We start from the raw sequence: 16721 nt of genomic DNA on the forward strand, positions 1-16721 counted from the left end.
CCATCCAAGGTCATGCATGCCCTACTGCCAGTGGCCAAGGCCAAGTAAGGAGAGGATGAGTGTTTGAAGAGAGAGAAAGCACCTGTGGCAACAGGACTTGACAGCTGCCCATGGGTGGAGAAGGCCAGGAAGGGTTAAGAGTCCTGACTTCTGAAAGTAAAAGAAGTCTAGGTGCTGTTTAGGAGCACAGGGACATCCAAGCTTGCAAATGGCCGGGAGAAGCATGGAAGGTTGATAACATGCAGGAGGAGTTTGAAGCATTTTTTTCTCCAGTTTTGGCCCTCTTCTATGAATGAAGCTCAACTTCTACTGTTGCTGCTGTTTAAACAGCTGCCCGTGCTTTTACACATTTAAAAGATCATTCAGTCCATTTATGAATGGACCAGGAAGCGTGGGTTTGTTTCTGATGTCACAAGTTTCCAACCAATAAGCCTAGTGCATAGATTGCTCCTGCCACAAACAGCCTCCCCTTGATCTCGATTTCCTGAATGTCTTCATGCTCTCTCTGTTGCACTGATGTTCAGAAGGGATGTTCTGAATATTTTTAAGTGCCTTTAACTGTGCTTTACTGAGAATTTCAATGCTTTTATATTTTTGTAAACCACTTTGGTTTTCTTACAATCTAGTGATACATAAATTTTGTGAAATAAGAAAGAACAAAAGAGATATACTGAAGAGCAAAAAGTGCCATCTATTTAAAAAGAAAAGAAACTCACAATAAATCACTTTCAATTTTAGCTACCAACACTCCATTGCACAAATTCATTAGGATGCACTTTACAGCTGCCCCTATTTTTAAAAAACCCTGGAATTTTTTAGGCCACAATCCTATGGGACTAAGTCCCATTGAGCAGGACTTACTTCCATTCATAGGTTTTTACTATTATTGTGCCTTCAATACGGTTGATTTGTGCACTGCATTCAGTTAAAGAGTTTTGATAAATGCAACACACAAGTGGTGCAAATCTAGCCAATCATGAAAGTTTACTTAAAAATTCACCAGTATTTAAAACGTTAAAGTGTTAGAATGAGATGTTGCCAGGTGTCTACAGTTATAGAATGCCTTCAAATAAACCCCAAATTTGGTTTATTGAAGTTTCTTTGAAACAGGGTTAGGTCACGGTGGAGGAGCTTTCTCCTCCTAGAGGGACTGCCCAGTGGGTGATTTGCCACACGATGGCAGTGTGAGAAAGCCTATAAGAACTCAGTCCTGCTGGATCAGAGTAGTCCAGCATTCTGTTCCCACTGTGGCCAACTGAATGTTTATGGGAAGCCCACAAAGAAGATATGAGTGCAACAGTTCATTCCCACATGTGCTCGCCAGCAAGTGGTAGTCAAAGGGCAATCTGCCTCTGATATAGGAGTTACGATATTCTTGTCCTCTGAGAATATTCTAATCCCCTTTTAAAACTGCCTGAAGTTGGCAGTAATCACTATATCCTGTCACAGCAAATTCCATAGTTTAAGTATGTACAGTGTCAAGTACTTCCTTTTGTCTATCCTGAGTTTTTCCACATTCAGCTTAACACAGTAAAGACCTCAGCCCAAAGGAATTACGCTGTAAGGCTAGAGACATAGGGCTGGCAGGAGAGGTAAGAACTAATAAAAAGGCAGTGAGGGCGGGGGTAGAGGGGAACCTGGTGCAAGCAGAGAATGAGAGATTTCAGTGAGACACAACAAAGGATTGCTGAAAAATGGGATTTAAAAGGGAGACCAGGAGAGAGGGGAATATGATTAATGCACAAGATCAAACTTTGGACAAAGTGGACAAGCACAATGGAATGTGAAGGGGCTAATTGCAGATTGTGAGTTCAAGCCCCAAGTTTAGCAAAAGATTCCTGCATTGCAGGGGGTTGGGACAAGATGACCCTAGTGGTCACTTCCAATTCTATAATCCTACGATTCCATGATTCAGAGTGTTCCTCCAGAGTGACAAATAGCTCTGCATCACTCAAAAGCTTCCATTCACTTTCAACTCTGGTTGAGCCCAATGAAAGCACAAGGACTCAAGTCCTCTTTAGGTGTTCAGTTTAAAATACTCAAGAAAAAAGGTGTGTAAGGAACTAGGTTCCCATGCACTGGCACCACAACATCCCCAATACATGCTGGGTCCGACAGCTGCCCTATCCCCAACCTTAACACACTGCATCAAAAGGGGCTTTCTACGCATGTTCAGCTGAATGCACTTCAAAGCCTCCTCATAATTCTGAGCCCTGATAGTGCAGAGTTCCAGGCTGCGGGGATGGTTCTAAGCAGGTTCTCTAAGCAGAATGCACTTAGAAGCCCTCTTCAACTTTCCACACTCAACAGGAGAAGGTCAGGAGAGGAGCCCATGCACACAGGGAAGTTGGGAACAAGGGTAGAGAGCATGTCCCTGGCCCGCTATGCACTTCTTGCCTCCACAAGTTAAGGAGGGGACTATGGTGTTTCTCCATTCCCTCTCCCCAACCCTCTCCCCAAAGCAACCTTTCCCAAACCCTCTTTCAACTCACCGAGTACCAGTTGACGTAAACGTAGCTGCCATTCTCTGGGAGGGCGAATTCACATTTGATAATGGCTGTATCCCCAAGCTTTGCCTCCACCAAATCCGGCATATAGACTGCCACATTGCTATCCGCTCCTCCTGAGAGAAAGGGGGGGAAAACATTTGAGGTAAGAACTCCAGGCAACACCTCAGCTGCTTTCTCGGGAGAGCAATTTTTGTCCTCCCTTTCCAATCCTCTCTGGAAAAATATACAGTCGTACCTTTACTTACATATCCCTCTGGATATGCAATCTTCGGGTTACGGCCACGGCAAACCTGGAAACGTATACTTCGGGTTTCACTGCATGTGCATGCGCAGAAGTGCTCAATCATGCCATGCACATGCGCAGAAGCACGCCTCTATTTACGTTATTTTCAGGGTGCAAACGGACCCCCGGAACGAATTAAGTCCGTATCCGGAGGGTCCACTGTATTCTTTTTTGGACCTCCAGCAAGTGAAAGAAGGAATGCAATGCCCATGCTGTGAATTTTCTAGCAGGCAAAAGCCCATAATATTTGCAAGACTATTTTAGTCTCCCTTCCTTGCAAGCTCTTCACCCAATGTTAAGCATCAGCGGCAGCAACATCTAGTTGGTTAAATGGTTACATTTCTGAGAAACATTTTTTAAAAAATAAAAATAAAATACAAGTATTTATAAGAATATAATAATCTGGGTGCTAGAAGCAGGACATGAGTGTAACAACATTCTCCCCTCCTGGGGTTCCCAGCAACTGGTATTCAGAAACACCCATCCTCTTAATCATTTTGATTGCCCATTTTTGAGCCATTTTCAAAAAAAAAAAGGGGGGGGAGACCCCACAGGTTCATTTTAGAAGAAGCTTTGCCTCCTGGGACATAAAAGGGACTAACCCTTCTGAGACACCAGGTGTGACACCTACACACATGATCTAAAAAAGAAAGTACAGCTTTTCTCTTTAGAACGGTTGACTGCTTTTCTCACACATCAAATCTAACCACTTAATGAATTGAATATTTGTACAATTAAAACCCCTACCATTAATTTTCTGAATACTAACCATATAATAAATTGGCAATAGCATTCCACCCTCCCTCCAAAAAAGAGAGTACAACTCACATACCCTGCAATATTTCACATCTGTACCACACCCACTTAAAAGCAAAGGAGAAATTGTTCTTTTTCCTATAATATGTTATCATACTTTTACCACAGTTCACACCCATTTTCCCAATGAATTCTGGGAATTGTAGCTCTCTGAGAGGAATAGCGGTTCCCTAACAACACTCAGCACTACGAACTATAGTTCCCCAATATCCTTGTGTGAAAGGTGCGACCGTTTGAAGTGGTACGATACCGTTTTAAATGTATAAGGCAGATAGGACCCTAAGGAGTATGGCCAATGGTCAGAGATAATTGAAGTCCACCAATATTTGGGGGTCCACAGCACCCACAGTTCTGGATTATAGCAATAAAAACTTTTTTTTAAAAAAATTAACCACAAACAGACAGGATTAATTTTTTTTTAAAAAAAAGAATACAAGTGCTTTTAAAAACTACAGGTAGCAAGCATTGTCTTTAAAGAGGCATTTTCACATCACTAAAACAAATTAGAAAAGAATCCTCCACGGTCCCCTCCAAGTATCAATAAGTTTATGTGGATTTCCCATTGACTGTACTGATTGCTTGGCAACAGGGAGGATGGCTGGTCTCCAAAGGCCTCTCCCCTGGAGACTCCTGGAGAGGTCATTCCATATTTACCCCCGAAAGTCTTTAAACTGGTTCAATAGTCATTTCTGCCTCTCTAGGAAACTATTCAGGATCCTTTGCCAAATATTCAGCACCTTGGCTACACAGAAAGCCTCAGGATTCTTTGAGGGAAGCCATGACAGTTGAAATTGGTATAAAACCAGCTTACAAATGTACCCCTTGAGCATCAAAGAGCTGCCAGTGTGGAAAGGGAAAAAAGAGAGTGTATAATCATCACCATCCTAATATGAGCAAAGTACCTCAGAGCATGTGCAGAGTACACTTCCTTTATGAATGTTTCCCAGTTCATGATAGTGTGTCTCTTCAGCTGGAAGAGGCTTCCACCTTATGCAAGAAGCCAATAAGACTTTCTAACTCAGCCACACACCCTGTATCCCATCCCACCCTCAAACCATCCCCATGTGAGGAATTCTATATTACACTAAAAAACACACAACTGCTTTCCCTATATTATACTGAAGACTAGTTTCCCCAGTAAAAAAAAAAAAAAGGGGGGGGGGAAGTATCTTCTCCCTTGTTCCATTTCCCAGAGGCTGGCACATTTCTTTATTTTCCCATCAAGATGCATATACCCCTTAATCAGCAAAAAAACCCACCTTTAAGCAGTTTACATAGAACAATATAAAATATTCATAATAAAATGCCGATAAGATCAAACTCGAAAAAGAAGTAGACATAAAATTTATCAAAAATTCACAGGTGAATTGTAGGAATCCTTTCTGTGAGTCACATAATTGGCTTTTTCCCAGGCCTATCTTGGCCCGGGTCTTTTATTCTTATTTTTAAAGTCTGGAAGGACAGGGGAAACAGCAGCTGTGTTTCCTCCAAGATGCACACATAGAGGCTGCTGTTTCTATCAAGCCCAAGAAAGGGAAATTGGCTGCACCCACTAAAGTGACTTTCCAGATGCTGTTTGCAAGGGAACAGGTGGAGGATCCGGAGATTAGGCCCCTACACAAGTAGGTTCCTATTCAACCCCAGCTGTGGGCAGACCTGCCAGGCTGCTCCAATTACCCTCTTCTCTTCTTCCTCCTCACCACCAGCCATATCCTGCCCGCCCATTCCCCACCTCCCATTTGTTCCGCGATGACATCACAGATCCCCCAAGCAGGATGCTGGACCCGTCTGGGGGGATATGGCCCTTTTGTTGAACATCTGCTGGGGTTTGATTCATCCAGACAACAGACAAACAGAATAGGCTTGGACGTGTATATATGGCATTACATGTGCATTTAGCTGGTGGGATTAGAGTACCACCCCCACCCCACCTCCATCCTACAAGGAAATCCCAAATTACTTCTGCTGATGTTCTTTGCTTTATCTGGACAAAGCAGATTTGGGGAGGGAGGGAGAGACGCCGGTGTTGTTTCCATGTGCTTCCACAAAAAGCGAGAGACCTACCCACCACCAGGTCCCAAGGCAGCTTACAGCAATTTCAAAAATCAGCATTAAGAATAGTTTAAAACAACTTACAGTCACAATAACAGGGTGGGTCTTAAAACACGTCCATTAGATGTCAAGGCCAAGGGTAAAGAGGTACATCTGCAACACTGAATTTAAACTATATGTTGAAAATGTCAGATGGACCTCTTTAGAGAGGGAATTCCACAGCCTAGGGCCTCTCAAAGGCTTCCACCACGACCTCCAAACCTCTGAGGGTGGTTGAACTACCAATAGGGCCCCATAGCTGATCCTAATGCCCAGGATGGTCTGCAGGGAAGGAGGTGGTTTTTTCCAGATGCCTCTGGAAAGGCCAGAAGCAGGATATGATAGCAAGAACCCTCTGAGAAGACCTGAACCCCTAAAGGGGAAGGTTGGAGAAGACCACCATTGCCTTCAGTGACCATCTCAGCTTTCTCAACTTGCTTATCTTCCCAAGTTCCTATAGCCTCATCTTAACAAGAGTTAATCACATGCATCTTTATTTGACAACATAATAATTCTGAATCAAGGACCCACAAGTATGGTGGTCGAAAATTTAATTCTGACAACCAGCAAGGAAAGGCTCCACCACAGAAGTAACACACACAGCCACCAACCACACAAGAGAAGCTGAGAGTGGTTCTTCCAAAATGGCGCCTTGCTCTGTCTGGGACTGGGGTTCAGTGCCCGTATCATGGGTTGCAGGGGACAGACTGCCACAAAAGCCCACATCCTGCCCATAGCTTTTTCCCTCTTGGAATACCCCCTCACAAGGCAGTGGAAAGAAAAAGGGACACCTATTCTGCACTTGTGAGCAAGACATAAAAAATAGGAAAAGGAAAAGGAAAACCATGATGGGCATCTGGTTGGTCACTCAAGATCGGTGGCCATTAAGAGACCATAGTTCTATGAAGCTCAGCCATAACTAATGTAAGAACATTTGGGAGCCTAGTTCCCAAGTCCTCTTCCCACAAGTCACTTCCAGACAACCTGTTTATTTAGCATTCACTACAACTTACCTGCTAGGGGACGCGGGTGGCGCTGTGGGTAAAACCTCAGCGCCTAGAACTTGCCGATCGCATGGTCGGCGGTTTGAATCCCCGCGGCGGGGTGCGCTCCCGTCATTCGGTCCCAGCGCCTGCCAACCTAGCAGTTCGAAAGCACCCCCGGGTGCAAGTAGATAAATAGGGACCGCTTACCAGCGGAAAGGTAAATGGTGTTCCGTGTGCTGCGCTGGCTCACCAGATGCAGCTTGTCACGCTGGCCACATGAGCCGGAAGTGTCTGCGGACAGCGCTGGCTCCCGGCCTATAGAGTGAGATGAGTGCACAACCCTAGAGTCTGACAAGACTGGCCCGTACGGGCAGGGGTACCTTTACCTTTACCTTTACAACTTGCCTGCTAGGAGGCTAGACAACACTGGGTCAAGCAAATGTTATCCAGCACATCTTCCTTACCTCTAAAAGTCCTTTAAAAAGGGGGGGATGTTTTGTTGTGGTAATTTAATCCCACCTGAAAATAGTGAGGTGGGAATACCCAGAGACCAACCAAATGCCCATGGAAACCCTACAAGTATGATAGGAACAGGATAGCACCATCTCCTTGAGTTGGAGGGTGCTTGTTCTGAATATAGAGCTCCTCCTGCCTCTTAAAGTAACACTGGACACTTTTATTGCTTTTTCTAAATGTAGAAGAAGGGTCACAGATGAAAACCCTCTTGTGCAGCTCTCAAGACTGCTGGGCCCTCTTGTTTGTTCAACTCCCCTGTTTGACAGCTTGAGCAATTTTTACATTAACACCAGCCAAGATTCAAACTTCTCCTTTCACTGGTGCGTGCCATTCACCATTTCTTAAACTTCCTCTTCCACAGACCAAGAAAGCAGCACCTATAATTTGGTTCTTCCATTTCCTTAGTTTACTGTAACAGCCACTGGGAGCCTGGTACCTTTGGTATCTACAGTTCAAAACGTCTGAGAGGTGCCAACCAGCACAGTTGTGCTGGCCAAGGCTGGTGAGAGCTCTAGTCTCAAACATCTGGAGGGCACCAGGTTGGCAAAGGTTCTACATGAAATTTCTCCACATCCTTTAGGTCACACACAACTGTGGACATGGGTTGCCTGATCCCATCTATCATATTTGCTTTTTATTGCTGAACCACCAAAACGTCCATCCAATTGGAAGGGACATTTATGAAAATGGGTCATATGCCCAGTGGATGAACATTTGCCCTGTCATGTAATGTGTCAACAAGCCAGCCAGAGAGTCACGTTCTAGAGCCAGCCTTTTGTTAACTAGCTAGTGGTTGAGAACCATTGACACCTGGGTCCATGCCCGGCTGGAGATGAAAATTCTACCAGCTCATGGGCAGGCAGCATGGCAGAGAGAACACCAACTCCTTAGTGTATTTGGTCCTCAGGATTTTCTCCAGGTGATACTTCCTCCTCAGCCATTCCTTGCCTGGCCAGAATGTGTCACTGAGCTGTGATAATGCCTCTTCCTTGCCCGGTTGAATGTTAAAGATGGGTGGTTTGAGTGTGTAGAAACTAGTATATTGTGCAAAGGTAGCATTTACATCTTTTAATGAGGGTGAAAGAGGAGAGTGCAAAATATGGTCTGAAGCTCAACATCAAAAAAACTAAGATCATGGCCACTGGGCCCATCACCTCCTGGCAAATAGATGGGGAAGAAATGGAGGCAGTGAGAGATTTTACTTTCTTGGGCTCCATGATCACTGCAGATGGTGACAGCAGCCCGAAATTAAAAGACGCCTGCTTCTTGGGAGAAGGGCAATGACAGCATCTTAAAATGTAGAGACATCACCTTGCCAACAAAGGTCCGTATAGTTAAAGCTATAGTTTTCCCAGTAGTGATGTATGGTAGAGAGAGCTGGACCATAAAGAAGGCTGATGGCCGAAGAATTGATGCTTTTGAATTATGGTGCTGGAGGAGACTCTTGAGAGTCCCATGGACTGCAAGAAGATCAAACGCAGCCATTCTTAAGGAAATTAGCCCTGAGTGCTCACTGGAAGGGCAGATCCTGAAGTTGAGGCTCCAATACTTTGGCAACTTCATGAGAAGAGAAGACTCCCTGGAAAAGACCCTGATGTTGGGAAAGATGGAGGGCACAAGGAGAAGGGGACGACAGAGGACGAGATGGTTGGACAGTGTTCTCGAAGCTACCAGCATGAGTGTGACCAAACTGCGGGAGGCAGTGGAAGACAGGAGTGCCTAGCGTGCTCTGGTCCATGGAGTCACGAAGAGTCAGACACGACTAAACAACTACAAAGCGTTTACATTCATTGAGCCACCCCATTTTTGCCCGTGGACATGCCCGCCACTGGAATGCGGCCCCCAGAAAGCTGCCCCAGAACAGAATGTGGCCCTCGGGCTGGAAAAGGTTCTCCACTGCTGGGAAAGAGGAACCCTGAGCACATCCCTCAATCCCTTCCGACTGCCTTCCTTCCTAGCTGCATACTTGTTGTCCCCAGCCCTGGATGCAGGACCTAAGTCACTCCAAGGATAACGGGAGATGGTTTTAAGCGCTGCAGTCTTTGATGGAAGGAGATGCAGGGAGGGGTGGAGAGGGGTTGGAGCTTCAACGTGGAAGGGATGCATTGTTAGAAAGCACCCAGCCTTCAGAACAAGGCCTGACATGCTTTATGACAAGACTTTGGAGTTCTCTGACAAAAGGCAGAGAGAAATATAGAGGGAAAGGGGTGGCTCGCTTAAATGGCTTGAAAGAAACTAGATATCATTACAGAACCGCGCAAGAGAGAAAGCAAACATGCTGAGTTGACTCTCTCCTCAACCTGCCCCCTCTTCCTCCAGCCCCTTCTATACACCCTCAAAACATCTCCAAGGAGTCAGGGAGGAACAGACGGAAGCTTGCAGGTGGGCCGGTGGTTGGGCTGATTCCCGGCTCAGCACAGATAATGGAGCCTCTGGCTGGACTCCAGGGGAGAAGTAATGAGTTCAAATCGATCTGATGCTATGGTTGGGGCTCCGGGGAGCGAAGGCAAAACAGAAGAGAGGGTAAAACAATTTGCAGTATATAAAACAGAGTGGTAACCAGACCTGTGGGAGAAGCTCCCCTCGCCCCCTCGCTGTATCCATTTCAAATGACCAAGGAAAGGTCCACAGAGACTGTATCCCTCAAGGACACATGTCCCTTTCCCCCAAGATTGGATCTGGCCCATCTAGAACTCAGCCAAAAGTATGAATGGAAGACAATGCCCAGCTAGAGAACAATCTCCCCAGAAAGACAGCCTGCCTTCTCTTGGTAGAGCTCACCCGAAATTACTAATTGCAGATCTGAACTAGGGTAATTAGAACCAGGGATTTGGGGGGGGGAGACAAGGAAGCCCCCCGCCAAAAGGTAGCAAGGAACTTTTGGATCAATACAAAAGACTTTGGCGCCAGAGGCGAAAGACCCAGACTATTAAGCAAAGGAGTTGCAGGGGAGACTGGCCTCAAGTTTGTGGTGTGCAAACACAGACGTTTGCTTAGCAAACAGACAAGACTGATGGAGAGAAAAATTGGGTGGAGCAATGAATATAATTTTTACCCCTTTTCAGTAGGCCAGCTTTTACACACTCCCTTTCCTAGCCTGCACCCAAACCAGCATAATAATAATAATAATAATAATAATAATAATAATAATAATAATAAATTATTTATACCCCGCACACTCTGGGCAGCTTACAGCATATCTAAAAACATAATAAACATGATAAAACCATCAAAAATCTCCCAATATAGGGCTGTCTTTAGATTAAATAATTATCAGAATTCAAGGCAGGCAGAAACACCTCTAAAGGGCCACAAAGAGAGGCCTAGAGGGCTACATTTGGCCCCTCAGGCATCTAGTTCTCCACCCCACTGTGAGCCCATTGAGTCAGGGTGATGTAAACCACCCCCCAACTCAATTAAGCAAAAGGTTAATAAAGGCAGGAAACCATTAGTGAGCTGCAAAGGAAACTGGAGCATAAGCTTGCAGTGAGGGAGCCTTAATGGCGTAGAAACCGTGGGCAAGGAAGGATGGAGCCATCTCTCTCTGGCAGGAAAGCCTCGCTCTCCATCACGGAGGGAAATATGAAAATCTCTCTCCCTCTCTCTCTTGCAGCCCAGTTACTGTAAATTGCAATCAATATTCACTACATTTAGCCTTAAAGACTATTATAACCTCCATCACAGCAAATATATTTCTATACAACAAGGTCAAGCCCCCCTCATAAGCTTGCAGGAAGCCGGCGTCATAAGACTGGGCAGACTTCCCCAAGATTTCTAAGAACTGATCTTTGTGGGATCTAGAAGTCTACAGCAAAAAAAAAAAAAGGAGGAACCAACATTTCAGACATGTGGGGTGGACGACTGGACTCTGCAGGGAGAGGAAAAACAAAACAGATGGTGTAATGGAAAGAAGAGCAGATTGCAAGGTAAGCAATCAGTTCACACCACTGGCAAGGTATCTGTTGGGTGGAGAGGAAGAGAAAGAAGGGGGAGAAGGAAAGAAAGAGATGGGGGAAAGGGGTACCCTACTTTGGGGTCTGGTTCCTCCCGCTGCTGGCTTCATCGCTCCCCACCATCAACTCTGGCCCCCAAAATACCCCCCTCAAAGGGATGCACATCCTTTGACAGGGGGAAAAGGGTCCTCGTATCCGTGGTTTACGAGCTGTTTCTGGGTGAACTCTTGGGAGCTGGGTGCTTCACCCAGCACCCCTTTATCCCAATATTCCAAATTTGGACTGCCCCCTCTCCAGCACAGAAAGAGAATCAAGGAAAGGAAATGAAGAATTATATTTAAAAAATATCAGCCTAAAATAGCCTGCACTGCAGAGGTCGATAAATAGATGGAAAATGTGACACAGCTGAAACATTTTGACTATACTGATTGTCAGAAGGATGGAATTTATGAAGAGAGCCAAAGTAGATAAAAGATAAAAGAAAAGAGGTTCTTCATTATTGGGGCAACTGAAATAAAAGTGCAGGTAGGAATGGGCAAGCTTTCAAGCTTCGCAGAAATCTTCATCGCCAAACCGCCTCCATTTCTAGACTTTGCTTCCCCCCTGCCTGGAGGGCAGGAAGCTGCAAAGCCAAGTCAAGCCACGCGAGGATTGATGTCAGAATACCAGTCCACCCATGTGCCCTCCTCATCCATCTACAACCCGCCGCCCCCCTTGGCACCAACCATTTCCTGCCGGTGCCATGAGCTCATGGCCCAAGAATTGCCTAGCGTGCGCCACTCAGCACAAGTCAGAAAACGTGCCTTTTGTTAGCCCGCTGTCCGAAAGCTGGCACCCGGCTCGTGGCTGGCACGTCGGATCAGCTGCTGCCAACGCTCTCAGGGAAAGGAGGGGGTCGTGCATGTGAGGGAGGGGGCGCAGGCCAGTTGGCGAAAGTGAGAGCTTGGTTCCACTAGCAGTTGGGACAGATGGAAACGGCAAGGGGGAATGAACTCGTGAAAGGTTTCTGCACTCCTGCGTGCATTTCTGTTTAGGAATTACGGTCCCAAACAACTTTGGCTCTTCTTCTGTGCAGGGAACTCACTCACTAGGCAACCCCCCCGCCCTCGGTCAGGCAGACCTCGGGCCTGAGGAAAGAGTTCAGAGGGGTCCACCCCTCCTCTCCCCTCCCTCTTTTTGGGAAGGCGAGTGGGAGCCCGCCAACACAATGGCTTTATTCAAGGCGCAGAAGGCCGCAAGGAGCCCTGGGGAACTTTCCAAGCTGGGGCAAAGGACACAGAAGAGACCGGCTGGAAACAGAGACCCGATTCTCCACGAAAAACGTCTCCAGTTTCCAAACGCCCACCGAGTTCTGCCTGAATGAAGGGAGTGGGTGGGGGAAGCAGAGGAGGGGGCTGCTGAGGTTTTCGAGCCCAGATCCATCTGCAGCAAAGGTCCTATGCAGGTCCCAAATGGGTAGGGGGACGGCCCTGTCCAACTGTGCTGTCAGATAAAAGCTGCTCAAATGAAAACCCCCCAAAAAGGTCATTTGGGGGCATCTAAAGCAAGATTCCATGGACATGAAAATGAAGTATAGACACTATATGCTGAAGACTCCAATTCTGGTGGGAGCAGAGGATTAATCCTTAAGAGACATATAGGAACCATGACACTGTTAACAAGTCGCTTTAAGAATACACAAGATTAGAAAATTAGCATTACTCTGTCTATTTAGCCCTGTCCTTTCTTCTCCTGAAATCTCCTTCCCTCTCTCCCTCTGAGAAGACAGCTGGGGCATTTCTGGCAAGGCTCGTCTGAAGTTAGGTTTCCAACCCAGCTGCCACTGGAAAGCAATTCACTACACCTTTTGCCATTTATCCACCCTTTTGAGCACTCTCAACTACCTCCATTTCATTTATTTCATTTATTATTCCCACCCTGTCCACCATGGAGCCCGGAGTGGGGTGCATGGCCCCTCCCCTTTCCTCCTCACAATGACCCTGCGAGGTAGGCTGAGAGCATGGTTAGCTCAACGTCACCCAATGAACTGTAGAGCTGAGCAGGGGTCTAGCAGCCCGCAGCTCCCCCTGTTGCCAATTCAACACTCTACCTCAGGAAAGGGGTGACCTTTCAGGTGTTGCTGGACTACAGCTCCCATCACCCCCCGAATGCTGGCTTTGCTAGCTGGACCTGATGGGAACTGTAGTCCATTAACATCTTGAGAGCCACAGGTTCCTCAACCCTGATCAAAGTGATCATAGATTCGAACCACCAACCTTATGATCGCGGGGATTCGAACCATCAACCTTATGATCGGCAAGCCCTAGGCTCTGTGGTTTAACCCACAGCGCCGCCCACATCCCTTCTGGTTAACAACCAGATATTGAGGTGCTGCCTGCTTAGGTAGACCACTGGAGGGGCTCTGGGTCATTGCTTTGCATGGAGAAGGGCCCTAAATTCAATCCCTAGCATCTCCAAATAGCCAGTACCAACCACTCATTGCTCAATCTGATCAGAGCCAACTGAACAGCATCTTCAGATCTGGTTTGGGTACAATTGGTACAGGGTCTGATTTAGCACCGAAATGGAACTGAGTATAGAAAAAATGATTGTGTAATAGTCAAGCCAAGCCTTTATGGAATTAATTTCCAGTATTAACCACACAGCCCACTATTAGAGAGATCTCTGCTTCCACAAAGTCCAGGCATCCAGACTTTTAAATTCCCAGGAAATACTCATTAACTGGCAGGTAATTGCATGAAGCCACAGCGGGGCTGAGCAGGGTGGGGAAACAGCACAGAATTACGATTAGAAGGGGAAGATGAGAAACTGGCAGATCATATTTTACTTGCCTTTAGCTAATTTTGCCAAAAGGAGCTAAGCCAATCAGGCACAGAGCAACATTATGATGGAGCGGCAACTGGCAGACCTCTGAAGGAGTGGGGGGAATCTGAGAGACAAACTCGCAACTCCTACATCTATGGCAATGGAGGGGAGCCAACGTAGTGCTTTCCAGATGCAGCTGAACTATCATCCTGGGGCTGATGGGAGTTGTAGTCCGACAGCATCTGGAGAGCAGATTGGCTACTCTTAACCAAGGGAGATCTGCTTTATTCTGAAGCCAGCATTCTTCAAATTCTGGCAACTTAAAAACAAAAAATCCAAATGCTGTACGAGGTTATTCACTGAGTCCACATTTCTATCCCAAAGTGCAGGTTATAATCTAAAAGAAAACAAGAGATTAAAATGCTACTTAATAAAACCTCAAACCCTCTAGAAGGTGCTTACATTGACATACAGAGCCCAAAGTGACTTGGGGACCCACATTTCTGAAGTAGTGACTCCTCCCATGTTCAGGTGTTGAGATCTGCAGGGAAGGTGCAGACAGGGACTTCCCTGTAGTAGCCTCCCGGTTGTGAAATGCCCTCCCTTTTGAGCTGTGTCTGGTCTCATCACTGTATACGTTTCAACACTGGGGTCAAGAGGACCCACCATTCTGCACAGGCTTTGGGTGAAGGAGGAGGTCAGAAAACCTCTTCCATTTTCAGTGCTGTTGCTCTTTCTCACTGCCACCAATTTGGTTTGATTTATGGTCTTGTAAGGTTTATGCATTGCTTGCTGTATTGAGATGTATGCAAAAAGAAAGAAAGAAAGAAAGAAAGAAAGAAAGAAAGAAAGAAAGAAGGTAAAGGACCCTGGATGGTTAAGTTCAGTCAAAGGTGACTATGGGGTTGCAGTGCTCATCTCGCTTTCAGGCCGAGGGAGCCAGCACTGGTCCACAGATAGTTTTCCGGGTCATGCGGCCAGCATGACTAAACTGCTTCTGGAACACCGTGAAGGAAACCAGAGCACACGGAAACGCTGTTTACCTTCCCGTCACAGCAGTACCTATTTATCCACTTGAACTGGTGTGCTTTCAAACTGCTAGGTTGGCAGGAGCTGGGACAGAGCAATGGGAGCTCACTCCGTCACGGGGATTCGAACGGCTGACCTTCTGATCAGCAAGCCCACGAGGCTCGGTGGTTTAGACCACAGCCCGTCCTGGGACAGCGTAGTGAATGGTGAGCTAAAAATGTGTACATTAAATCTCCCATCTTGAAGAGCTTGGGCAGGAAGCTTTCACAAAAACCTACAGGAAAGTGTAGCTTGCTCCTTTTGCCTTCAACATCTCCTACAGTGAAAGCAGCACATGAAATGGCTTTGTTAGTGTGCATTTAGGTGTTTGTAAGAACACACCTCAGGGACGCGGGTGGTGCTGTGGGTAAAAGCCTCAGTGCCTAGGACTTGCCGATCGAAAGGTCGGCGGTTCGAATCCCCGCAGCGGGGTGCGCTCCCGTTGCTCGGTCCCAGCGCCTGCCAACCTAGCAGTTCGAAAGCACCCCCAGGTGCAAGTAGATAAATAGGGACCGCTTACCAGCGGGAAGGTAAACGGCGTTCCATGTGCTGCGCTGGCTCACCAGATGCAGCTTGTCACGCTGGCCACGTGACCCGGAAGTGTCTGCAGACAGCGCTGGCTCCCGGCCTATAGAGTGAGATGAGCGCACAACCCTAGAGTCTGGCAAGACTGGCCCGTATGGGCAGGGGTACCTTTACCTTTACCTTTAAGAACACACCTCAGGCTTTAGCTGAGAAAAAATGGCATTCTCTACGCTGGAGGAGTTCCCCGTCATCGCTGAGTGAGGTGACAGTTACTAGCATGTCCCAACAGACAGAAACACCACCTTAAGTCCAGGACCCTGCCTTGGACAAATCACTATCCCTGGCTCAGTTTTCCCAATCCATACAATGGGAACATCAGTGACCCTACTCATAGCGGAGATCAAATCCAAGTCTAAGAAGCTATTAGCAAATGAAAGAACTGGCAGAAGGGGGGGAAGCGGTGGCAGAGGGCAAGCGGTCAGTTTTCTACCTGGAAAGCAACTGCAGGAAAAGAGAGGGGGGAAATGAATGTGTCAAAATAGGTTCGGGTGGAAATATAACTAGCAGAATAAAGCCCTTGTTAGAGCAAGAGCTGGGGGGGGGTGTCTTTCGAGGGGGGGGGGCTGTGTGCCAGATTTGGAATGGGAACAATCTGGACATTTCAGCTTTCCAGCTTCGCTGACTTCCCCAGCCCAGGCCCCATCTGTTTGCCATTTGCAGCTCAGCCTCCCAGGTGACAAGTCTTGCAGCCCTGACAGTCGTCAGAAGCAGGCCTTTTGTTGTTGAAATTTCTTTGGCAGGTGAACGTGGACAAAGGATGCTTCTGGCTTGGAGCGTGTGCTTGTGTGAACACAATTACACATATATATTGTGGAAGAAAAACTCTGTCTGTGAAGGAGAGGGACCTGTCCTTGCCCACAAACAGATTTTCTTTGTTTTGGGATGGATGTTTCTAAACCTTCCCCCAAAGGCAAAATAAATTAAAATACCTCAAACATCAACCTCGGCTTTAAGAATATTTATTTTTCCTTTTTTAAAGCGCAACACTTAACTGCTATCTTTCACTTTCTGCTGACCAGGCTGATCTAGTAGGAACCAAACAAGCACAAAGACAAAGCACTGTGGCTTGCACTCTCAAGAACCCTGTGATGTAGGCGACCTGTTTTCC

At 46.7% G+C, this 16721-nt stretch overlaps 1 protein-coding gene across 3 annotated transcripts in view; it reads right to left on the minus strand.

Annotated features, from left to right (window-relative positions):
* The window catches only part of MCAM (melanoma cell adhesion molecule), a 66091-nt gene that overhangs the window by 37720 nt on the left and 11650 nt on the right, over positions 1-16721 (minus strand). For all 3 annotated transcript variants that reach the window (XR_013390821.1, XM_077919344.1, XM_028707498.2), the window contains exon 2: positions 2493-2623. Coding sequence is in view for 2 of the 3 variants with exons in the window: in XM_077919344.1 (XP_077775470.1) it covers positions 2493-2623 (131 nt within the window). In the remaining variant the exon portion in view is untranslated. The remainder of the gene's footprint in view (positions 1-2492; positions 2624-16721) is intronic.

Source organism: Podarcis muralis, chromosome 15 (genome assembly GCF_964188315.1).
Source record: "Podarcis muralis chromosome 15, rPodMur119.hap1.1, whole genome shotgun sequence".
NCBI lineage: Eukaryota > Metazoa > Chordata > Lepidosauria > Squamata > Lacertidae > Podarcis > Podarcis muralis.